General features: G+C 32.0%; 2 protein-coding genes across 18 annotated transcripts; both read right to left on the bottom strand.

Annotated features, from left to right (window-relative positions):
* Positions 1 to 4,033: 4,033 nt before the first annotated feature.
* LOC102585344 (putative late blight resistance protein homolog R1B-12) lies at positions 4,034 to 21,566 on the bottom strand. 16 transcript variants are annotated; one of them, XM_006362478.2, is made up of 4 exons: positions 16,628 to 16,762; positions 16,129 to 16,169; positions 15,292 to 15,972; positions 4,451 to 6,229 (listed from the first exon to the last, which is right to left on the bottom strand). In XM_006362478.2, exons 3-4 carry the CDS (start codon positions 15,964 to 15,966, stop codon positions 4,655 to 4,657), a joined length of 2,250 nt encoding a protein of 749 aa, XP_006362540.1. In that variant the 5' UTR covers positions 15,967 to 15,972; positions 16,129 to 16,169; positions 16,628 to 16,762; the 3' UTR covers positions 4,451 to 4,654. The 16 variants fall into 16 exon arrangements, with proteins under 16 accessions (XP_006362541.1, XP_006362542.1, XP_006362540.1 ...); XM_015303026.1 differs by lacking the exons at positions 4,451 to 6,229; positions 15,292 to 15,972; positions 16,129 to 16,169; positions 16,628 to 16,762 and adding exons at positions 11,049 to 11,347; positions 11,746 to 13,367; positions 20,242 to 20,759; positions 21,266 to 21,441; XM_006362479.2 differs by lacking the exons at positions 15,292 to 15,972; positions 16,129 to 16,169; positions 16,628 to 16,762 and adding exons at positions 4,034 to 4,435; positions 8,794 to 8,855 and having other exon boundaries at positions 4,650 to 6,910.
* Positions 4,443 to 20,233, bottom strand: LOC107057910 (putative late blight resistance protein homolog R1A-10). Of its 2 annotated transcripts, none has more exons than XM_015303028.1 (2): positions 18,596 to 20,233; positions 4,443 to 4,622 (listed from the first exon to the last, which is right to left on the bottom strand). In XM_015303028.1, the coding sequence occupies exon 1, from the start codon at positions 20,227 to 20,229 to the stop codon at positions 18,628 to 18,630; it is 1,602 nt and encodes a 533-aa protein (XP_015158514.1). In that variant the 5' UTR covers positions 20,230 to 20,233; the 3' UTR covers positions 4,443 to 4,622; positions 18,596 to 18,627. The 2 variants fall into 2 exon arrangements, with proteins under 2 accessions (XP_015158514.1, XP_015158515.1); XM_015303029.1 differs by lacking the exon at positions 4,443 to 4,622 and adding an exon at positions 17,702 to 18,010 and having other exon boundaries at positions 18,623 to 20,233.
* Positions 21,567 to 25,663: the final 4,097 nt, after the last annotated feature.

Below are 25,663 nucleotides of genomic sequence, written 5' to 3'. Positions count from 1 at the left end.
CCCCCCCCCCCCTCCCCCCCCCCCCCCCCCCCCCCCCCCCCACAAGCTATATATATGCCCGTCAGCTATTTTTAATTTAAAGGATCAAGCAACAAATATAATTGGGTTAATTCTTCCAATAACGATCATATTGGACTTCAAAATTTTTAAATAATGATGACCCAAATTGATCAGTATTTACAATTATTAAACTCTAGTAGATTCAGTAATACTAGCAAAATATAAAACACTTATTTAACAAGTATTTGGAGAAAAATAATATAGTACTTACTATTTTACTTCAAAAAAAAAATCTTAATTTAATATCCAAAAAGAAATTTAAATTTCGAATATTCTTTTTAATAACATCGACAAAATATTGTCCAGTGGTTTACCAAGAAGCCAAAATAAATGACACCCATTTTGTGGAAGAAATTAAAATAAAATAAATTACGTAATTGATTTCTAATAACTATGGTCCCTATCCGAATATTCCTTGGAAAAAGAAGAATATGCATAATTGATAGTAATATTTTATTTAGTGCAAAGTTGTATTATCATTAATTATTAAAACTTGGTCAAGAAAAAAATGTATTTTTCACAAAGGTATTGTCCCTCATGCATGTTAGGTGTCATTTCAATTCATTAATTAACACGTTGTGATGGATGATTGGAACTTGGAATCTCACCATTCTTAATCAGAAGTTTCGAATTCGACTCTTTGATATATACAATTTTTTATATAGATATTGTTTTGTAATACATAAATATTAATTAGTCGAATTTTAATGTAGATATTACTAGTCAAGCTTCAATATCGCTATTAGATACCAAGTGCGAAACCCAAAAAAGTATTTTAAATTTCATTGGTCAAGTATATTCTTGATATTATTTTAACTTATCTTTCCATAAAAAAAGATATTCATATGATCCTTGAGAATCTTAGATTGTCCTAAAGATTCTATTGGCCTTTTCCTCTCTACAAGGAGTATTTATTATTTTTTGGCTATTCATAGTTCATACAGTCCAATTAGGAATTTTTATTTGGCTTTTTCTTGGTGCATGTATCAATCAACAACACAATTTGTGGATTTTGAATATTTTAATAATAGTCATTAATTTTAAAAGTATCCTTTTATTTGTATATTTATTTTCTAGAGTATGATTTTTGATAATTTTATAACTTCTCAGTTCTCCTCATCATAATTCTTACCAAATAAATACTTGAATTTAAAAAAAAATTACAAAATAAGTTTTAAAATTCAGTCAATAGTAATGGCACACAATTTTGAACCTTTTTCCAAAAATATTTTAATATGCGAAATTTATTGTATTAAAATTTTCGATAAGGGGAAGCTTCTAATCAGTCTATGCTAGAGCTCCACTATGGACTATGGCCAAGGACTAAGGCAGGGTAAGGAAAAAAAACTACTATGATTTGGATAAAATTTAATTAGAATATTGAATTTATAAGCTCACAATTTTGATTCCGTCTATGACTAGAAAGTATATCAAAAAGTAACTTTAAAATACTTTTATATAGAAGTAAATTTAAACTTTTTTTATCATATAAAATCTTGTTAAGATCATGGCCAATATAGGCATACAATGTCGAATCATAATTAACCATATGTGATGTTTCCAATTTTCTAACACCTTGGAGTTTTAGAAGTATCATAGTACCATACAATGTACTAATCCTAACTAAAAATTGCACCAATTATATTTAGCGGAATACATTGATAATATTTTAAACTTAATGGTAAATCTTATTTAGACATTTGAATAATGACTTGCTTTACTTGAGAACTTGAATATGTACATGAAAAAGTGCTTCTGTTAAACATTTTCGATTTAGATTCTTCAAAGAAATTTTGCGCTTGATTTCAAGCGTCCATTAAATGATAAATTAATTACATAAAATGTGTTGTTTTTTTTAATTTTATGTGAGAAATTTATAGGCTAAAGCGGAATGAGCTTTTGAGAACACACACATAAACTTTTTCAAAAATTGAGTAAAAAATGTCTTAAATACTATATTTTATTATAAGTTCAGATGTTCATTCAAACCAACTAGTAGCTAAACTTTAAATGAAATTTACCACTCCCTCCATTTATTTTACTTGCCATTATATTATACTAAATATATAATTTTCACTTGTCACTTTTATATTAAGAGTAAAAAACATATTTTTTTTCACATTTTATCCTTAACATTAAAAATCTATTTCTCATATCTCAAAATGTAGGAATATATATATATATATATATATGAAATGAACAAGTAAAAATAAATCGAGTACAATAATTTATTCATGTAGTACACATGAATACTTAAATTTTAGATAAGGCACAAGTATTGTGTCATTTATTACCTAGACTAGATAAGAATTTTGGAAGGTGAGAAGGTGGTGGCTATTATTAATTATTAATTATAATATAAATATGGCCTTTCCATGAATGCAAAGGCCAAATGTCCTTTGCAATTTCCTTAGAATTACATAATTGTCCTTTTCTTTTTGGTATATGTTTTGAGTATGTTATTGTTAATTTTAGGACTTTTCTAGTAGTTAGGAATGATAAGAGTTGTGACCCTAACATGTAGTAATGTTTTGTTTAATTGATATTGTTATAAAATATGTTATTTTTTTTCATTTCGTACTTTAAAAAAATATTATTTTCAATATGATTATCTGTTATCACACGTCTTTTAACCTTAACTTCAAACGCGCTGATGAAGCGTGAGATAGACAAAAGATTAACTATTATTCACCAAATTTTAGGAATATTCTAAATTGATGCGACCCTTCTTGAATCATGCTAACGCAAGATATTTTATGTCCCATTTTTTTTTCTCTTTAAAGAAACACTACAAATAGCTAAATTTTATGTAACAATAGTCAATATGTTGTGAAAAATTCACCCACTTCCTCATTCAAACAACATTCATTTTTCAAATTTACATAAAAATTGAAATGCACTTTGTTGAAAAACTAATTATATATATTTAGGATAAAGAAATTTGGAAATTAGCAAGTGTTTTGGACTTCTTGACCCAAAAAATAAAATTATGTGACTGATTACTTCCATAATTTGTGAATTTTAGCTGGAAGAGATTAATCAATTCATTTAGATACCAAAAAAAAGTGGCATAAAGAAAGCCAATTAGGTAAAAAATAAGTCGATAATAACAATAACAATAATAAATCAATAGCTTGGGAATCGTAGAATTTATTTTCATTTTTTTCCGGTTGAGATAAGGGCCAACAATGCCTATTAATTATGAAAAATAGAATAAGTTTGTCTTCCATTTGAATTTTGGTCTCAAATTTATTCTTATCGTTCTTTTTCCGAAGAGTATTTATGAAGAAAATCTTTTTTTGTTCTTCATATATATTGTCGCTTTAAAAAATAAAAGTGAGCATCGAATATACACCTATTGATTTCGCCAGTAGTAATAGTTAGCCCGTCCAACAAACGTTCAACTCCCCAGTCCCATGTTGAATCTCTTGAGGGGCATTTTTTTTTTTTTTTTTTGTAAATGATAGATTGAATTGTTTTATTTAAACATGCTAAAATTTTGTGTTTCATATCAAGATGGAAATATATTTAGTTGCAAAAAGGAGGGAAAAAAAAACCTTATCTTCTTGTGTGTTTCATACAAATTACAATGATATTTAGTGGCGCAATAAGAATTTTCACTAACACCTTCTTTGGATGGTTGTTATTCGTTGTATTGTATTGTATTGTATTGTTAGTTAAAATATAATTATTTCTTTTCACTAAAAAAGTTAAAATATAATGTTTGTTTTGATTGTTACATAAATTTTATTGTAGTATTATTTAAAATTGTCGTTATGTGGTGACGAAAAATCTGTAACATCTGATTTGGTATGATCGCATTGTTATCTTAATACATTTTTCTCATTTGTCTTTATTTATTATTTAATAATCATATTTTATCCTTTACACTACTTTTTGCATAGTAGTTCTACCTCGTACCCTACTTTTCTTGTAGGTTTATCATTCAAATTCTTGATGTGTGACACTACAATCCAACCAAACATTGTATTCATTACGATAATAGCATAGGATACAATACAACATAATACAATACAATACTAAACAACCATCCAAACAAGGTGTAAGGGGCCAAAAAATGAAGAAACAAAAACACGTACAATGAAGAATGAAGCAAGAATAAGTTTCTATTCAGCCTCCTCTAATTCCAGGCTTCTCTTCTCTTAGGAATCCTACCTTGGTATGCAAGCTCAAGAAAATGATTTATATTACGGCCGTTCTCCAAGACCTCTTTCCTCCTCCCTTTTATGCTCACTCGTAGGGGTCGGGACCCCCACAAAGGGGGAGGGAGTCGACTGAACATCTCAGCCATTGTCGGGACTGACAAAATGGAATAAACAATCAAAACCTGGGCCCAACGAGAAAGGCCTTGACACTGCCAATAGTCCAATACAATCAATCCACACATTGCAATCATTAGAATAATACAATACAACATAATACAATACAATACGACACATTATGAAACAATATTGAACAACCATCCAAACAAGGTCTAAGGGGCCAAATATGAAGAAATAACAACACATACAATGAAAAATGTAATTCTGCGTCGAAGGAATGTAGCTGACAATAATGAAATCACTTACCATCTTTAGAAGTTCTTGGGGATATGAAGTTGGAGTCTCTCACATCCTTGAGTATTTTCTACCTCTTCTTTAATGCTTTGAGCTGAATTGCGAACTGACTCACTACAATTGATCAGTTTAATCAATCGTAGTGTTGGAATATCAACGAAGCTAGAAGGAATCTCCTCAAGTTGTTCACAATCTTTTATGACGAGTTTCTCAAGCATGGGAAATGATGTATCCGAGGACTCCCATTGATTCATATCGACTAAGTCTAGTTTCAAATATTTCAGGACTTTGAACTCTCGATCAGTAACATCCCATCGCAGATTGTTGTTGGGGAAATGTATAAAAAATAACTTGAGAGTCTCAAGTTTTTGCAATGCTGCAATACTTGTAACAACTTCTTCTGTCAATGAGATACCAGAAAGTGATAAAAACCTCACATTCATAGGGAAAACTGATTTGAACCATCCAATTGACGTTGAGAATCCAATGGGGAAACTTATTTCAAGAGATTGAAGGCGGTTATGAATTTCCGGTGTAGGAAACAGAGAATGATTAGTCATGCCATGAAAATTAACAACGGAGAGGCTGAGTTCTTCAAGATTCGGAAACCTCCACCAGAACTTACGATTCATATCAGCAAGAGATACCCGACATTTGCCAAAAGTCTTTAAGTTGTCTAATACATGTTGTTCTTGCTCATCGTCTTCCCATATAAAGGAAAATTCAGTAATATCAACATGTCTTAGCTTCTTCATTTTCCAAATGTCCGGTGATGTCTTTATACGTTGATGTGAATGAACACGTAAAGTTTGTAGACCGATCATGTGTGACACCCACTTGAAGTCAAATTTTTTGACAAAAATCGCGAGGTATTTCAAGTGAGTGAGTGATTCAAGTGTGGAAGCAGGAGAATTTTGAAATTCCCAAGTACTTTCCATATTGATATCCAACAAATGCAACACCCTAATAAGCCTCAAGTTATCAAGTAGAGAGAAAAGATCCATACATTTTGATGAGTAGAATCGCGGATGAGCAATGAATTCAAGAGACTCCTTTTCTTCGGAGTCCATCATAGAAATCTTATCTAGTGAATATCCGTTCAACTCCAATTGATAAACAAGGTTGTCATGGATATACATGCATAACCGAGCTGGATCCTTGGGAGACGAAGGTACTTGAGATGAGTTGTATGACACAATGCGTTGTTTAAAATCTTCTTCTTCAAGTTTACTTGAGCAAAACTCGCGAATCAGATCATGAACCATGCAGTATTTTATATCACCATTTGATCGCCTTTTAGAAACCATTAAAAGGCTTCTATTGACTAGATCACTCAAGCAATCTTTAGATGATTTTTCTAGGTTCTCCGTGTCGTTGATGTTGGGTACTAACTCTTCAGCTATCCATAACTTTAGCAAATCGGAGACTGGAATGTTGTAGTCTTCGGGAAAGTATCCAATGTATAGAAGGCAATGCTTTAGATGATCGCGTAAATAGTCATAACTTGATTGAACTGCCTTCCTACTCTGCTCTTCTAAACCAAGAGAACTTAAATCCTTTGCAAACTCTTCCCACACGGAGACTCGCCTTTCCTTTTGTGCGATAATACCAGCATTCAACACAATCACAAGAGGCAGTCCCTTACAGTTTCGAGCAACTTCAAATCCTGCTTTTTCTAGCTCTAAGGGAACCCCCTCGCGTTTAAATACCTTCTTTTGCAATAATTCCCAACTTTCATTCTCTGTTAGGAATCGAAGTAAATAAGGATCACTCATCTTAATAGCAACCTCTTGAATGCGAGTTGTTACCATAATTCTACTACCTCTTTTCGCACAAGGGAAACATGGTTGCAAATCTTCCCATGCCTCATAGTTCCACATATCATCTAAAACAATGAGGTATCTCTTACAATAAAGTGCCTTCCTCAACGTATCTGCAACGTCCTCATCCTCTTTGATCATGTCACGTTTTTCACCCGTGGATTGTTTAAGAATCTCAAACAATAGCTTCCTGATACTATATGTTTGTGAAACAATACAAAATGCGCAAACGTCAAAGTGATCAGCAACAGAATGATTGTTGTACACCTTTCTAGCCAAAGTTGTTTTGCCTAGTCCTGCCATTCCAACAATCGATATAACTTTGCGTTCTTTTGTTCCTTTAGTCAATTTCTGAATGATCTGTTCTACATCCTCCTTAAACCCCACAAATTCCTCATCATTCGATGAAAAATAGCATTGAGAAGTAGTTAACTCGATGTTCTCCATGTAAAACTGCATTATAGTTAATAACTGTGTCAGCCTCCATAAAATCAATGAAATAGTTTTCGTCTTAGTAATGTCATTTTCTTCTATTCAAATAGCGAGTGAGCATTAGAAATAGTTTTGAACATTTTACATGTCCGTAAAACATTAGGTGGACAGAGTTACCTAGTACGTGTGATTAAACATTTTGCCTCAACATCCATGTTCTGAAAAGAGGGAATATATGTCTATGGAAGTTACAAATTAATTTAAAATAGGATTAACAACACTGGAAACATTATGAAAGATTTGTTAATTAGAAGTTAATTCCTCAAACTAGCTTTCCCCAAGATCACAAAACTCTATTCTAACTCGTGCATTCTCTCTGACCAAGTGCTAGATCTTCTATCTATTCGATTGACCCAGACCAAAATTTTAAGATAGATATGGGAAGAATCGCAACGTTAGTGACATTTTTCCCAAATCTCTATTCTACAAGTTAATTCCTCAAATCACTCTTTCCCAATGTTAGTGACATTTTTCGTTTTTTCGAGATTCAAACAAGCTTTCCCCAAGATCACAAAACTCTATTCTAACTCGTGCATTCTCTCTGACCAAGTGCTAGATCTTCTATCTATTCGATTGACCCAGACCAAAATTTTAAGATAGATATGGGAAGAATCGCAACGTTAGTGACATTTTTCCCAAATCTCTATTCTACAAGTTAATTCCTCAAATCACTCTTTCCCAATGTTAGTGACATTTTTCGTTTTTTCGAGATTCAAACAAGCTTTCCCCAAGATCACAAAACTCTATCCTAACTTGTGCCCCATTATCTCTCACCAAGGTGCTAGATCTTCTATCTATTCGATTGACCCAAACCAAAATATTAAGGATCATATTGATATGAGAAGAATCGCAACTACTTATACTACTTCTCATATAGAGTGGATCTAATCTAATTTATATTCAAAGATTAGTCAAATTAATTCCCGAAAAAATAACAACAAAGTGTCACATAAATTTGTTGACTCATTAGAAAGTAAAATAAAAGAAAAATAAAATAGAAAGCTAAAAAGGAATCTCACCTTAGAGTGCAATTGGAGAGATTAATAATTGCTATATGATTGTGTTAACTCTATAGTTTCCCTCTTAGCTAGGAAGAATTGGAAAAGAAGTTTTGTGGACTTTGAATCTTGAAGAATGAAAACTGATGGTATAGGGGAAAGATAGATCTAGTATTTGACAAGGTTGACTTTATAAAGTTTCACGTGGCACTCTTTTATTGGACCATGTTAAAAGATTATTTTTAATTAGATCCAACCCAAATTTATAGTGTTTACACCAAATCATCATGATGGCCTAAAATTATGAGATAACTTGCTGGATTAATTATTTTGAGATTGTAGTGTGAAATAATAATCCTAAAATAACTAATTTTGGAATAATTAATCTCAAGATAACTTCTGAACCTCCCTAGGAGGAGTCTGGCCACAACGGACATATTTTGGATGGCCAAAGTCAACATAGTTAGAATGATGATCATCTATAATTTGTTTTAGAATCTGAAGCACCAACTCTCTCCTATTATATGTTTGTGAAACAGAACACCAAAATGATGAACATCTATCAAATACTTAGTTATATTTTTTGCATCATCATCAAACCCCACTAGTTCTTCGTCTATTGATGGATAATAAGGTTCAATGCAAGACTTTTCAGAATTCTCCATATAATTAGCTTGGAAATAAAATCTACATTAACAAAGATATACTCTAATGATTAACTATTCATGAGAGATTTCTAGATCTGATGAGTGTAGACTATATTGTAAAATTATACATGAAAATTGTGACAAATAATCAAATGAGAAATAACAAAAGAAAAAAAAAACTGAAAATTAGGAATCTGACCTTAGAGGGGAAACAGAGAGACCAATAATTGCTTCAAAGAGGAATAATTAGAATACATAAATAAAGACTGATGGTAGATGAACTAGCAATCGACAGGGTGGACTTTGTTTTTAAAATACACGTGGCAAACCTTTATTGGACCACAATAAAGGACAAATTTTAGTTAGATCCAACCCAAGTTAATCATGTTTACACCAAACATGGTAGGTGAGTTTTACATGTTTACGAATCAGTTTGGGTCGGTTATTGATCAGAGTTAAACTCAAATTAATTCAATCAATTTTTAAATTATTTAAACCAAATCAATTAAAAAAAACACTCTTTATTTCTTATACCGGAATCAAACTAAGAAACTTAAATTGAGTCGAAGGTAATAGTAAATTGTGATAAGAAATTACTAGAGATACTTTCATATATATACAATGGTTTAGCTTCAACTGAAGTCTCTTCTGACTAGAAGTTCACAAGTCCGATGAATGATTCTGCTGCTCGGAGATCACATCTAGGTGGATGGTATATAAAGATGAAGTTAAAAATATGAAAAGGACGAAGAATCTCAGGAAAATGAATGAAGTACATCGCGAAAGGAAGTAACTAGAGAGAACTAAAAACCATAAAGTTATATTAAAATGACATTGTTGGTTTAAATTATTTCTTGACAAGTATGTTGTCGATGCAATATGTAATATTCTTTATATTCATTAACATAGTTAGAAATAACAAAACAATAACATAGTCAAAGTAGAGTATACGCAGTTCTTATCACTACTTCGTGGAAGTAGAAAGATGGTTTCCAAAAGATCCTCAGCTCAAGTGCATCAAATCTAAGTAAAAGAAAAGGAATCTTACGAATACGAGTATATATATTCCATTACTATATAGTAAATTACGCCATGAAAATTGTGACAAACAATCAAATTAGAAATAACAAAACAACCACATATCCAGTGAAATTTCACCAAGTAAGCTCTGGGAAGAATAGACTGTACGCACCACTACTTCGTAGAGGTTGAAAGACTGTTTTTGAAAAATCATAAGCTCAAGTGCATCAAATTCGAGTAAAGCAAAAGGAATCTCGTATAGAGTTGATCAAATCTAATTTATAGTTAAAATTTAATCAAACTAACTTCTGAAAAAATAACAACAAAGTGTCACTTAAATTTGTTGACTCATTAAAAAGTAAAATAAAAGGAAAAAAATAGAAAACTAAAAAGGAATCTCACCTTAGAGTGCAAATACAGAGATTAATAATTGCTATATGATTGTGTTAACTCTATAGTTTCCCTATTAGGAAGAATTGGAAAAGAAGTTTTGTGGACTTTGATTCTTGAAGAATGAAAACTGATGGGATAGGAAGATAGATCTACTAATTGACAAGGTTGACTTTATAAAATTACATGTGGCACTCCTTTATTGGACCATGTTAAAAGATTATTTTTAATTATAGTGTTTTCACCAAATCATAATGATGGCGTAAAATTATGAGAAAACTTGCTGGATTAGTTATTTTGAGATTGTAGTATTATTTCACATTGAATATGGAATAATAATCCTGAAATAACTAATTTCGAAATAATTAATCTCAAGATAACTTATTTTCCAAAACTGAACCTCCCTGGAGGAGTCTGACCCCAAAACGGACATTTTTTTTGGATGTTATAGACCAAAAGAGACCCTCCCTAAAAACAAAAACCAAAATGGACACTTCACCTATTTGATAATACCTTAATATTTTCAAATTGTTTCGGTGAAGTGCCTGTTTTGATCTGTAGCGTCCAAAAAGTGTCCGTTTTGAGATTGGACTTGGGAGTTAACATTTGGATCGAACTAGTATAAAAGAAATGATGTTGCCTTTTTAACTCTTTACTTGCTTACATTAATATTTCTGCAGTTATCTGTTCAATACTGCGCTAAGAACCTTGATTTTTTTTAAAATCAGATAACACTAGATAAAATTCTTCAATAGTCTACTTGATAAAATTCTTCAATATTCTTGAGACTTATAACTTCCTCTGTTCTAATTTAAGTGTCTTACTTTCTCTTTTTGTCTGTTCCAAAAAAAGTATCTTTTTATATTTAGTAAAATTTTCAACTCCAACACTCAACCTGACAAGTTTAAAACCACATGAGATTGAAAAGATAACATACATCTTTAATTTAAGACAACAAGATTCAAAAAAATCTCACTTTATTTCTTTTACCTATGTCCAATCAAACTAAGACACTTGAATTGAGATGGAGATAGTAGTAAATTGTGATAAGAAATTACTGGAGATACTTTCATATATATACAATACACACATATAGTTTCCATCAACAAATAACAACAGTGAACATGACAATTAATAATTCAGATCACAGTGATAAAAATTCAGAATAAATAAGCTTTAAATTCTGGCTCTGTCTCTGACTATACATATCAGAACGTAGCGTTACAAAGCACAAAACTAGATAGACATTGATATATTCCACAAACCAAAACCTTTCATCTGATGTATCCTCTGACTAGAAGTTCACAAGTCCAATGAATGATTCTGCTGCTCGGAGATCACATCTAGGTGGATGGTATATAAAGATGAAGTTAAAAATATGAAAACGATGAAGAATGTCAGGAAAATGAATGAAGTACACTACGAAAGGAAGTAGCTAGAGAGAACTCAACAACAATAACGTTATATAAAAATGACATTGTTGGTTTAAATTATTTCTTGACAAGTATGTTGTCGATGCAATATGTAGCACAATTGGCATAGCTTAAAAGTTATATTACCGATCAATATTCCCCCCAGAAAAGTAGGAGTATGGTGTGCGTACATCCTATCTTTTCCAGACCTTAATTACTTGTGGGATTACATAACATAGTTTATTCTGCACACCTGAACTTTAATATGCAAGGAAGAAATGTTTTTTTTAATATGCAAAAACATGACAATAATGAATGAAATCACTTACCATCATCATTTGTCTTTTTTCGAGATATCAACTTGGATCGAGATCCCATAACATTCTCCTAATTCTTCTTTAATCTTCACAGCTGAATTGCAAACAGAATCACTACAATCAATAACTTTTATCAATCGCAAAAATCCACTGTCCATAAAGGTATCCGGGATCTCTTCAAGCTTGGAACAATTTTTTACAACTAGACATTCAAGGCGAGGAAATGAATCCTCTGAGCAACTCCACTTGGTCATAAAAACACGATGTAATTTCAAAAACTCGAGTTGACCAAACGTGTAACTGAGATCCCAATGCTTTTCCCCTGCAAAGTATATCTCGGACAATTTAAGAGTCTCAAGGTATCGCAATTCTGCAATACTTGAAACTAATTCATCCGTTAGGAAAATTTCACTGAGGGACAAACACTTGAGACGCGAGGGGAAAATAATATCCAAATTCATCAATGCAGAGCTTGAATAATCAGAAATATGATCTGCAAATTCATTAATGTGGAGCCTGAGTTCTTCAAGATTTGCAAACTTGTCCCAAAACTTTCGAGTCATGTCAGCCACGGACATAGAACACATTCCAAGAGTCTTCAAGTTATCTAACACAATATCATCTTCTTCCCATATTGTAACAGGAAATTCGTTTATGTCCACATGCCTCAACTTTGAAATTTTCCATATAGCAGGGGATATCATTATATAAGATGAACGAACCCGCAAAGTTTGTAGATGAAGTAGGTGTGACACCCATTTGCAATCAAATGCTTTAACAAAAATTGCAAGGTACCTCAAGTGAGGCAATGACTGAAATGCAGTAGGAAAAGAATTGTCCAAGTAGATATCCAATAAATGTAGAACCCGAACAAGTTTTAAGTTATTAAGCAAACGGAAAGGATTCTTACGGTCCAATATACTGAATTTCGGATGAACAATGAACTCCTGATCACTTTCCTTGAAATCACTTGTCATAGTACGGTCTTCTATGTACATACATAACCTTTGTTCTTCGGGTTGATCTGGATAACCTATGAGCTGCATGAACTTTTCTTCTGTAATTTTTCTCAAGCAAAAGTCACGGACTTGATCAAGAACTATGCAGCATTTCATTTTACCATTCGACCTTGTTTTAGAAACCACTACGAGGTTACTTCCAACAAGATTACACAAGCAAATCTCTGATAATTCTTCTAGCTTCAACGTGTCAATGCTCTGCACAAACTCCTCAGCTATCCACCACTTGAGTAGATTAGATACTGGAATTTCGTAATCTTTAGGAAACAATCCCATGTAGAGAAGGCAAGGCTTTAAATGGTCTGGTAAATAATCATAACTTGATTGTATCGTCTTCATGATCATCTCCTTGTCGGAAACATGAGAACTTATATCATATGCAACCTTAAGCCACGAAGACGCTTCTCTTTCTTCTGAAAGAATTTCAGCAATCATGATAATCAAAGAAGGTAATCCTTTACATTTTTTGGCAACTAGTTGTCCTACATTAACTAGCTCCAAAGGACACGAGTTCCCTCGTTGAAATACTTTCTTCTGCAATAGTTCCCAACTCTTTTCATCTTTTAGAAATGGAAGTGAATAAGGATCACTATACCCCTTAACATAGCTAGCCACCTCTTCATTTCTAGTTGTTACCATTATTCTACTTCCAGTATGACGATCAGGGAAACATGCTCGAAAATAAGCCAATCCATGGACTTCCCATATGTTATCTAATACAATGAGATATTTTGTTGCCTTTAGAATCCTCCGCAATATGAATTCAGGATAATCCAAGTCAACATAGTTAGAATGATGATCACCTGTAATTTGTTTTAGAATCTGAAGCAACAACTCTCTCATATTATATGTTTGTGAAACAGAACACCAAGCTCGAACATCAAAATGATCAATAATAGAACGACTATTGTATATCTTTCTAGCCAGAGCTGTTTTCCCTAAACCAGCCATTCCAACAATCGAGACAATGTCCAGGTCCATTCTTCCTCTTATCAAATACTTGGTTATATTTTCTGCATCATCATCAAACCCCACTAGTTCTTCGTCAATTGGTGGATAATAAGGTTCGATGCAAGACTCTTCAGTATTCTCCATATAATTAGCTTGACCTCTTTAACGATTGTTGGAAACAAAATCTACATTAACAAAAATATACTCTAATGATTAACAATGCCACATCTAAAGTTTTATGAATATGAGTATATATGTTCCATTACTATAGTAAAACAAGACATGAAAATTGTGACAAACAATTAAATTAGAAATAACAAAACCACAACATACCAGAGCAGAGTGTACGCAGATCTTACCACTACTTCGTGTAGGTAGAGACATTATTTCCAAAAGACTCCCAACTCAAGTGCATCAAATTTAAATAAAGAAAATGGAATCTTACAAATACGAGTATATATGTTCCATTACTATAGTAAAACAAGGCATGAAAATTGCGACAAGCAATCAAATTAGAAATAACAAAACAATAACATAGCCAGAGTAGAGTATATGCATATCTTATCACTACTTCGTGGAGGTAGAAAGACGGTTTCCAAAAGACCCTCAACTCAAGTGCATTAAATCTAAGTAAAGGAAAAGGAATCTTACGAATACGAGTATATATATTCCATTACTATAGTAAAATAAGACATGAAAATTGCGACAAACAATCAAATTAGAAATAACAAAACAACAATCTAGTAGGATGTGGGAAGAATAGAGTATATGCAGATCTTACCACTATTTCGTGGAGGTAGAGAGACTGTTTTCCAAAAACTCTCGGCTCAAGTGCATCAAATCCAAGTAAAACAAAAGGAATCTCACCTTAAGAGATCAATAATTGCTTAAAAGGATCTATGGCTTCAGTCTTGCACAAAATTGAAAAAGAATGGTAGCAAAAAGATAGAACTAGGAGTTGATTTTAAAAGTACATGATGAGATTAGATCCAACCCAAATTTATCAGAATGTAGACTAGATTGCATAAAAAATGTGAGAAATAATCAAATGAGAAATAGCAAAAAGGAAAAAAAACAGGGAATATATCTCACCTTAGAGTGGAAACAGAGAGATCAATAATTGCTCCAAAGTTCTGTTAATTATTAGAGATTTTTTAATTGAGGGCCCCATTTAAGTCTTGATTTAAGAATATCTAGATTAAATTATTTCCACTTGTTCTCGAGACGCTCATTAGGTAGATAAATAAAATCACATTAAATATATCTACTTATTTAGATTAAGACATTAACCAAAAGCTAAATGGGCTTTAAACGAACTTAGACAATCACTTAAGTGTACACTTTTTAAAAAATATTTACGATATTTGTCAACATTATTGTTTTAACCATATATAAAAATTTGGCTGAATGACAGTATTGCTAAAATTTGACAAAAATGGTAATAAATTAAAAGTATACTTAAAAGTGGTAATTATTAAATAAAGATAAAAGATCTTCACTTGTGTAATTTTTCCTAGTTTTTTTTCAAATTTTCTTGTTCTTAGATTTGCATTTGTCTAGCTTTGGGCCAAATCCACTTTGATAATACCTTTTGTGCGATAATACCAGCATTCAACACAATCACAAGAGGCAATCCCTTACAGTTTCGAGCAACTTCAAATCCTGCTTTTTCTAGCTCTAAGGGAACCCCCTCGCATTTAAATACCTTCTTTTGCAATAATTCCCAACTCTCTTCATCTGTTAGGAATCGAAGTAAATAAGGATCACTCATCTTAATAGCAACCTCTTGGACGCAAGTTGTTACCATAATTCTACTTCCTGTTTCCACACAAGGGAACCATGATTGCAAATCTTCCCATGCCTCATAGTTCCACATATCATCTAAAACAATGAGGTATCTCTTACAATAAAGTGCCTTCCTCAACGTATCTGCAACGTCCTCATCCTCTTTGATCATGTCACGTTTTTCACCCGTGGCTTGTTTAAGAATCTCAAACAATAGCTTTCTGATGCTATATGTTTGTGAAACAATACAAAATGCGCGAACATCAAAGTGATCAGCAACAGAATGATTGTTGTACACCTTTCTAGCCAAAGTTGTTTTGCCTAGTCCTGCCATTCCAACAATCGATATAACTTCGCGTTCTTTTGTTCCTCTAGTCAATTTCTTAATGATCTGTTTTACATCCTCCTTAAACCCCACAAATTCCTCATCATTCGATGAAAAATAGCATCGAGAAGTAGTTAACTCGATGTTCTCCATGTAAAACTGCATTATAGTTAATAACTGTGTCAGCCTCCATAAAATCAATGAAATAGTTTTCGTCTTAGTAATGTCATTTTCTTCTATTCAAATAGCAAGTGAGCATTAGAAATAGTTTTGAACATTTTACATGTCCATAAAACACTAGGTGGACAGAGTTACCTAGTACGTGTGATTAAACATTTTGCCTCAACATCCATGTTCTGAAAAGAGGGAATATATATCTATGGAAGTTACAAATTAGTACTTATAAAATTTAAAATAGGATTAACAACACTGGAAACATTATGAAAGATTTGTTAATTAGAAGTTAATTCCTCAAATCTCTATGTCTTAATTTTAGTTTTTCGAGATTCAAACTAGCTTTCCCCAAGATCACAAAACTCTATCCTAACTTGTGCCCCATTATCTCTCACCAAGGTGCTAGATCTTCTATCTATTCGATTGACCCAAACCAAAATATTAAGGATCATATTGATATGAGAAGAATCACAACTACTTAATACTACTTCTCATATAGAATTGATCTAATCTAATTTATATTCAAAGATTAGTCAAATTAATTACCGAAAAAATAACAACAAAGTGTCACATAAATTGGATGACTCATCAGAAAGTAAAATAAAAGGAAAAAAATAGAAAGCTAAAAAAGGAATCTCACCTTAGAGTGCAAATAGAGAGATTAATAATTGCTATATGATTGTGTTAACTCTATAGTTTCCCTCTTAGAAAGAATTGGAAAAGAAGTTTTGTGGGCTTTGAATCTTGAAGAATGAATACTGATGGTATAGGAGAAAGATAGATCTAGTAATTGACAAGGTTGACTTTATAAAATTACACGTGGCACTCTTTTATTAGACCATGTTAAGAAATTATTTTTAATTTGATCCAACCCAAATTTATAGTACACCAAATCATCATGATGGCCCAAAATTTTAATTATCAAATTTGTAGAATTATTTTTCTCTCACATTGAAGGTGGAATAATAATTTCGAAATAACTAATTTCAAGATAACTTATTTTTCAACTAAACTGAACCTCCCTGGAGGAGTCTAGCCCCAAAAGGGATATTTTTTGGATGTTACGAACCAAAAGAGACCTTCCCTAAAAACAAGAACCAAAATGGACACTTCACCTATTTGATAATACCTTAATATTTTCAAATTGTTTGGGTGAAGTGCATGTTTTGGTCTGTGTTTTTAGGGAGGGTCCTTTTAATCTATGGCGTTCTAAAAGTGTCCATTTTGGGAGTCTAACATTTGGATCGAACCAGTATAAAAGAAATGATGTTGCCTTTTTAATTATTTACTTGCTTACATTAATATTTCTACAGTGTTCAATTCTGTACTTAGAACCTTGATTATTTTTTTAAAACCAGATAACACTTGATAAAATTCTTCAATATTCTTGAGACTTACTTCCTCCGTACCAATTTAAGTGTCTTACTTTCTCTTTTTGTCTATTCCAAAAAAGTCTTTTTATATTTAGTAAAATTTTCAACACCAACACTCTACTGACAAGTTTAAGACCACATAAAATTGAAAAGATAACATACATCTTTAATTTAAGACCATAAGATTCGAAAAAATCTCAATTTATTTCTTATACCCGTGTCCAATCAAACTAAGACACTTGAATAAAGACGGAGATAGTAGTAAATTGTGATAAGAAATTACCGGAGATACTTTCATATATATATATACAAAATACACACATATAGTTTCCATCAGCAAATAACAACAGTGAACATGACAATTAATAGTTCAGATCACATGTGAAAAAAATTCAGAATCCATAAGCTTCAAATTCTGGCTCCATCTCTGACAATACATATCAGAACGGAGCATTACAAAGCACAAATCTAAATAGACATTGATATCCTCCGGTCAATAGCAACTTGCTGATGATATGCAAATCAATCCATCCACAAAGCAGAACCTTTCATCTCAGTACTACAATGGTTTAGCTTCTACTGATGTCTCCTCTGACTAGAAATTCACAAGTCTGATGAATGATTCAGCTGCTCGGAAATCACATCTAGAACTATAACAAAAATATTTTTTAGCGGCAATAAATATGCACATTAACAAAGAGTGTTAAAGTCTTTACCGACATTAGTGAATTGTTATTGGATCTAATGTTGCTCCAGTTGTGGATGAGGAGAAGACAAAAATTTTAGCGGCAATAAATATGCACATTATCAATGGTTGTATTGAAGAAGATGAAATTTGAAAAGATGCCATTGAAGAAGAAGTGAGGAATAGATGAAAGAGGCAATGGTTGTCGTTGCCTTTTTTTTTTCTTTCATTTGGGTCAGGGTGTCTATGGGTTATAATTTGGGTCGGGGGTTTTAAGTTATCCGGGTTGGAAATATAAATTAAATAATTTTGGGCAAGTCATTGAGATGATGCCACGTGTCCCGCCGTCTATCATAAGGGTATATACGCTCCAAAATTTGGACGGTAAGGACATGAACGTCCTAAAAGTATAACGGAGGGTATTTAGATACCATTTACGATAGTTCGGGGGTTTATTTGTCCTTTTTCCCTTCATTAAAATACAGTACGATACAATACAACAACAATACAAAACGACACATCATGCAATGTAATTCTGCGTCAAAGGAATGTAGCTGACAATAATGAAATCACTTACCATCTTTAGTAGTTCTTGGGGATATGAAGTTGGAGTCTCTCATTTCCTTCAGTGTTTTCTACATCTTCTTTAATGTTTTGAGCTGAATTGCGAACTGACTCACTACAATTGATCACTTTAATCAATTGCAGTGTTGGAATATCAGCAAAGCTATCCGGGATCTCTTCAAGCTTGGGACAATTTTTTATAACAAGATATTCAAGGCAAGGAAATGATTCCTCTGAGCAACTCCATTTGGTCATAAAAACACGATGTAGTTTCAAAAACTTGAGTTGTACAAACGTGCTATCACCGAGATCCCAATACTTTTCCCCTGCAAAGTATATCTCGGATAATTTAAGAGTCTCAAGGCATCGCAAATTTGTAATACTTGAAACTAATCCATCAGTTAGGAATATTTCACTGAGAGACAAACACCTGAGACGTAAGGGGAAAAAGCAAAAATGATAAGGAACATGATTTTCAAATTCATTTATGTGGAGCCTGAGTTCTTCAAGATTTGCAAACTTTTTCCAAAACTCCCAAGTCATGTCAGCCGCGGACATAGAACACATTCCAAGAGTCTTCAAGTTATCTAACACAATATCATCTTTATCATCTTCATCCCATACTGTAACGGGAAATTCGTTTATGTCCACATGCCTCAACTTTGACATTTTCCATATAGCAGGGGATATCATTATATAAGATGAACGAACCCGCAAAGTTTGTAGATGAAGTAGGTGTGACACCCATTTGAAATCAAATGCTTTAACAAAAATTGCAAGGTACCTCAAGTGAGGGAATGACTGAAATGTAGCAGCCAAAGAATTGTCCAAGTAGATATCCAATAAATGTAAAACCCGAACAAGTTTTAAGTTATTAAGCAAACGGAAAGGATTCTTACGGTCCAATATACTGAATTTCGGATGAACAATGAACTCCTGATCACTTTCCTTGAAATCACTTGTCATAGTACGGTCATGTATGTACATGCATAACCTTTGTTCTTCGGGTTGATCTGGATAACTATACGGCACTATGAGGTGCATGAACTTTTCTTCTGTAATTTTTCTCAAGCAAAACTCACGCACTTGATCAAGAACTATGCAGCATTTCATTTTACCATTCAAGCTTGTTTTGGAAACCACTACGAGGTTTCTGCCAACAAGATCATGCAAGCAAATCTCTGATAATTCTTCTGGATTCAACGTGTCAATGTTCTGCACAAACTCCTCAGCTATCCACCACTTGAGTAGATCAGACACTGGAATTTCGTAATCTTTAGGAAACAATCCCATATAGAGAAGGCAAGGCTTTAAATGATCCGGTAAATGGCCATAACTTGATCGTATCGTCATCATGCTTCTCTCCTTGTCGAAAACATGAGAACTTATATCATATGCAACCTTAAGCCACGAAGACGCTTCTCTTTCTTCTGAAAGAGTTATAGCAATCATGATAATCAAAGAAGGTAATCCTTTACATTTTTTGGCAACTAGTTGTCCTACATTGACTAGCTCCAAAGGACACGAGTTCCCTCGTTTAAATACTTTCTTCTGCAATAGTTCCCAACTCTTTTCATCTTTTAGAAATGGAAGTGAATAAGGATCACTATACCTCGTCATATAATTAGCCACCTCTTCATTTCTAGTTGTTACCATTATTCTACTTCCATTATCACCATCAGGGAAACATTGTCGAATGTAATCCCATGCCTGGACTTCCCATATGTTATCTAATACAATGAGATATCTTTTTCCGTATAGACACTTTCGCAATATGTCTTCAGGATAATCCAAGTCAGCATAGTTAGAATGATGATCACGTGTAATTTGTTTTAGAATCCGAAGCACCAACTCTCTCCTATTAGATGTTTGTGAAACAGAACACCAAAATACAACATCAAAATGACAACGAATAGAAAGACTACCGTATATCTTTCTAGCCAGAGCTGTTTTCCCTAAACCAGCCATTCCAACAATCGAGACAACGTCCAGGTCCTTTCCTCCACTAATCAAATACTTAAATATATTTTGTGCATAATCATCAAACCCCACTAGTTCTTCATCTATTGATGGATAATAAGGTTCGATGCAAGACTCTTCAGAATTCTCCATATTAGCTTGGCCTCTTAAACGATTGTTGGAAATAAAATCTACATTAACAAGAACATACTCTAATGATTAACAATGCCACATCTAAAGTCTTATGATTATGAGTATATATGTTCCATTACTACAGTAAAACAAGACATGAAAATTGCGACAAACAATCAAATTAGAAATAACAAAAGAATAACATAGCCAGAGTAGAGTATACACAGATCTTTATCACTACTTCGTGGAGCTAGAAAAACGGTTTCCAAAAGACTCTCAACTCAAGTGCATTAAATCTAAGTAAAGGAAAAGGAAAAGGAATCTTACGAATACAAGTATATATATTCCATTACTATAGTAAAATAAGACATGAAAATTGCGACAAACAATCAAATTAGAAATAACAAAACAACGACAACATATGCAGTGAAATTCCATCAAGTAGGCTGTGGGAAGAATAGAGTGTATGCAAATCTTACCTCTACTTCGTGGAGGTAGAGAGACTGTTTTCGAAAAACTCTCAGCTCAAGTGCATCAAATCCAAGTAAAACGAAAGGAATCTCACCTTAGAGATCAATAATTGCTTGAAAGGATCTATGGCTTCAGTCTTACAAAAAATTGAAAAAGAATGGTAGCAAAAAGATAGAACTAGGAGTTGACTTTAAAAGTATATGATGAGATTAGATCCAACCCAAACTTATCATAGTTTAGACTTTATTATAAAACTAGACATAAAAAAATGTGACAAATAATTAAATGAGAAATAGCAGAAAAGGAAAAATAAAATAGAAAACTAACAAGGAATATATCTCACCTTAGAGTTGAAACAGAGATTAATAATTGCTCCAGAGTTATGTTAATTATTAGAGATTTTTTAATTGAACGGACCATTTAAGTCTTGATTTAAGAATATCGATTAGACTATTTCCATTTGTTCTCGAACGCAATAACTTATTCTGATTAAGACATTTGAATTTGAATATTAAGATGTTGCAAATTCAAAGATTCGAATTTAAATACACATATGAATATTAAGATATTGCATTAAGATTTGAATACTAAATAGTTAAGAATGTTTGTTTTTAAGATCAGGGTCATTTTATATTATATATAAACTATTCGGGCCGCTAAACTTGGGCATGTATGCCTCTAACAACAAAAGATAAATGGGCTTCAATTGGGCTTAAAACAAATTTAGACTAGTCTTTTTCCTAATTTTCCTATTCTTCTATTTGCATTTGTCTAGCTTTGGGCCAAATCCACTTTGATAATAAACATGAGGTAGAAAAATTCATAAAACACAATATTATAGATGCTAATTACTTAATGAAATGATAGTTTACATAATTACATGATATGTCGGATACACTGGATTTCATGTATCTTAAATACATATGCGTTAAATTTGCACTATTTTTGGCAGTTTAAGATCGTATATAACTGAATCCCATAAAATAGAAAAAAAATGTGTGTTCTTGGAATTTCAATCATAGTTCAAGAAGGTATTCACGCCTTTTCCTCATTTTAATTAAGTTAAACTAAGGTTACCCTTTTTTTTGAAGTATAAAATTTCTAGTTTTTAGCTTATGGATTAGAATAATTCTAATAGGAAAACAAAACATACAAAAAAATAGAAGTTAATTTTCACTACCTTAAAATCCAAATTCCAACAAAGTTCTTCATTTATATATATCTGAAAAAACCTCTCTGTAAATAACTATGGATATGAATAGGGGTGTTCACGGTTTGGATAAAAACCGATCCAAACCGAAAAACCAAACCAAACCGATAAAATAAAACCGATTTTATTTGGATTTGGTTTGGTTTGGTTTTAGATTTTTGAAAACCGATAGTATTTGGTTTGGTTATGGTTTTATTCAAAACAAATAAAAAAAATAACCGAACCAAACCGATGAATTATATACATATATTTTATTAATATACATACTTAATATATTATTTTTATAAACAATTTTAAAGATCTTATACATATTTTCATTAAAATTTCTTTATAATTTACTTATTGAAAGCAAAAATGCCCAAGATGAAACATTTATCTTATTGATTTCATGTATATGAGTGTCTATGACAATTTTTTGTGGGACTGAAAATGTTATTGTCTCTTCCTTCTAGGCCAATATAGTGAATTTTAAAGCTTTATTGATAGTAAATTTAGTGATTGAAAGTTTACTAATTTAAGTCATTCTAACTATTTTTCGTTTTGAATGGATTGTTGTCACTTTTTTCACATTTTAAATGAATTGTTTCTTTTATTTTTGTGTATGGTTAATAACCGAATAACCGAACCAAACCAAACCGAAACCGATAATAACCAAACCGATAAATGTATATTGTATTTGGTTTGGTTTGGTTTTGATAATTTTAAAACCGATCAAGTTGGTTTGGTTTTGGTTTTGACCAATAACCGATCCAAACCAACCCGTGAACACCCCTAGATATGAATAACACTGGCCTAAAACACCACTATATATAGGTGTGGAGCTAGAGTGTCGACTATAAATTTGACCGAATATTGTAATTTTATTTTAAATCTTAAAAAATTATAGATTATGTACAAATTATTATTTTTTTGTCCCAATTTATATGATATCCTTTTTTTTTTTTTTTAGTTTGTCCAGAAAATGAATATCACATTTCTATGATTAAATATAACTCAACTCTGAAATTTTCCCTTTACCATAACTGAAATGATCTATAATCACAAAAATATCTAAAAATTTGTTTTAGACCATATATTTTAACGGAGAAAATAATTTTGAGTCTAATAATACCTTAAAAAAACTTAGAATTATAAAATTATAAATTTCAAATTCGGATTTCATAGGTAGAAATTAAGAGAAGTAGCATTTTGTAGGTTTCGTTAAGTCCCCATGCATATTGTACGTACTAAAAGAAGTTAAAAAATTTTGGGATAAGTGAAGTGAAATGAGAGAGCTTTATGGTGCAAAATTTTAGTCAGAGTTTTTTAAAAAATTTAACTTACAAAGCCATCAAATCAACTTGTGTTTTGTCATGAAAGGCCTATCAACTAGTTCAATAAAGGCTTATTTGTTGCTGTTTAGATGACTTCACCTTTTGCACTATTACATTTTTCTTCCAACTTATCACCTCGCGTTCGACATTTGTATTGATGTTTTTATTAATTTGAATTTGTATCATGTAAGGTATTAGAGAACTCAAACTCGAGAATACCTATACTTAAGAATGAAGGAATATTAATTCCTATCCATCTCACGACAATCTAATAATATAAAATTTAATTGACATTGTTAGTGTACAAAAAGTTAAAGTCATACAATCATATGGATAGACATAATCTGAAAGAGACAATATGCCTTAGATTTTTAAAACAAAATGGGAAACTTAAAAATTAACAATATTCATATTCAATCTAGAGTTGTGGTGAAATGGATAGAATCTCTCTACCTTTAAACAGAGACCTCAAGTTCAGGATAGGGCTACTTATCAGTTGGTTCGATTCGGTTTTGAAGTTTATCGATTTGGCTTATTGGTTATCGGTTTGCAGAGATGCTAAACCGTTATAGAGCCATTAAGATATTGGTTTATCGGTTATTGGTTTTTGATCGTTATCGGTTTGGTTATCGGTTTAACCATTAAGATTTGACAAAAAAAAACCCATTGAAAATCACTTAGAAATAAGGTAACAAACCAAATAAACCATACACATGAGTTCACAAGTTACATCTTGCTCAAAAGCAAACACTTTTACATTGTAGAATAACCAAGTGTTTGAGACAACCAAAAATAAAAGTAGGAAACCAAACTCTAAGTCAAGGACTTTATATACAAAATGATATAAATATAATTATCTAGTTTACTATCGGGTTATCGGTTAACCCGTTAAGAAAAAACCTCAAACCGTTAAGAATCGATAACCCAATAATAAAAAAAAATCAAAATCATTATCAAAACCGTTAAACCAATAACCCAATACTGATAAATCAATAACTTTTTTTCAGTTTTGATTCAGTTTTGAACAGACCTAGTTTAGGATCCTGAGTATATAGAACTTATATGTCCTAACACGCGACATAAATGTGAATTAGTTGGAACCTCAATAAAGATAGTGAACACTGAGTTATAAGAAATAAAAAAGAACAATCTATGTTAAAAGATTATACTATTGGTTTTGCCCTTAGGCATAGAGACAAGAAGTAGAAGAAGGGTACATTGGGCATTTGGGGGGAGGGGGTGTAAATAGTGTAGGATATGCAGAATGTACAGTATTTGCCAATGTAACATTTCATAGGAGAACACATAAAAATGGAGAGAGAAATGAAAGGAGGAAACAACTATGAGTCATATGAAGTGACAAGGCCTTAAAAATACAAATTGGGAATCTAGCATCTTATTTGGTTTACTATTCAATTGTCTTTTCCCTTCTTCTTTTTTTATCCCAGCCAGTAATTGTTCTCGAAGACTATTATATCTTAGTTAATGAAAAGATAGAGATTATACTTTAAAATATAAATACAGGTAAAATAATTAAAACCTCTCCTAATTAATATCATCTCCGTCCCAAAGTAAGTATCACCTTTTAAAAATTCAAGACAAAAATTAGTACGTTCTTCCAACTTTACCTTTATACTTCATCTTCTTAATAATGTTCAATTCTGAAGAGACATTTATTAAACAGAAATACTCTAGTTTAGAAAACTACACATCATATGTACTAATTTCTTAATCAACGCGTGAGTTTTCCTAAAACGACACCTTTTGGCATGATAACTATACTTTCTTAGGGAACATGTTAAAAAAGAAAACACGACAGATAATTTGAGATAGATATATAATGGAAATTGTGTATTATTCAAAATGGTGTGTACCAAAAAGTATAAATAGTAGTATGTATGGTAGAGTATAGACAGACAAGAAAACCTAGCATCTTTGCCCCCTCCCCCACACCCCCACCCACCCCTCT

The sequence above is a fragment of the Solanum tuberosum genome, unplaced genomic scaffold, assembly GCF_000226075.1.
Source record: "Solanum tuberosum cultivar DM 1-3 516 R44 unplaced genomic scaffold, SolTub_3.0 scf00410, whole genome shotgun sequence".
In the NCBI taxonomy this organism is placed as follows: Eukaryota; Viridiplantae; Streptophyta; class Magnoliopsida; order Solanales; family Solanaceae; genus Solanum; species Solanum tuberosum.
This window is presented reverse-complemented; position numbering and strand designations above follow the sequence as displayed.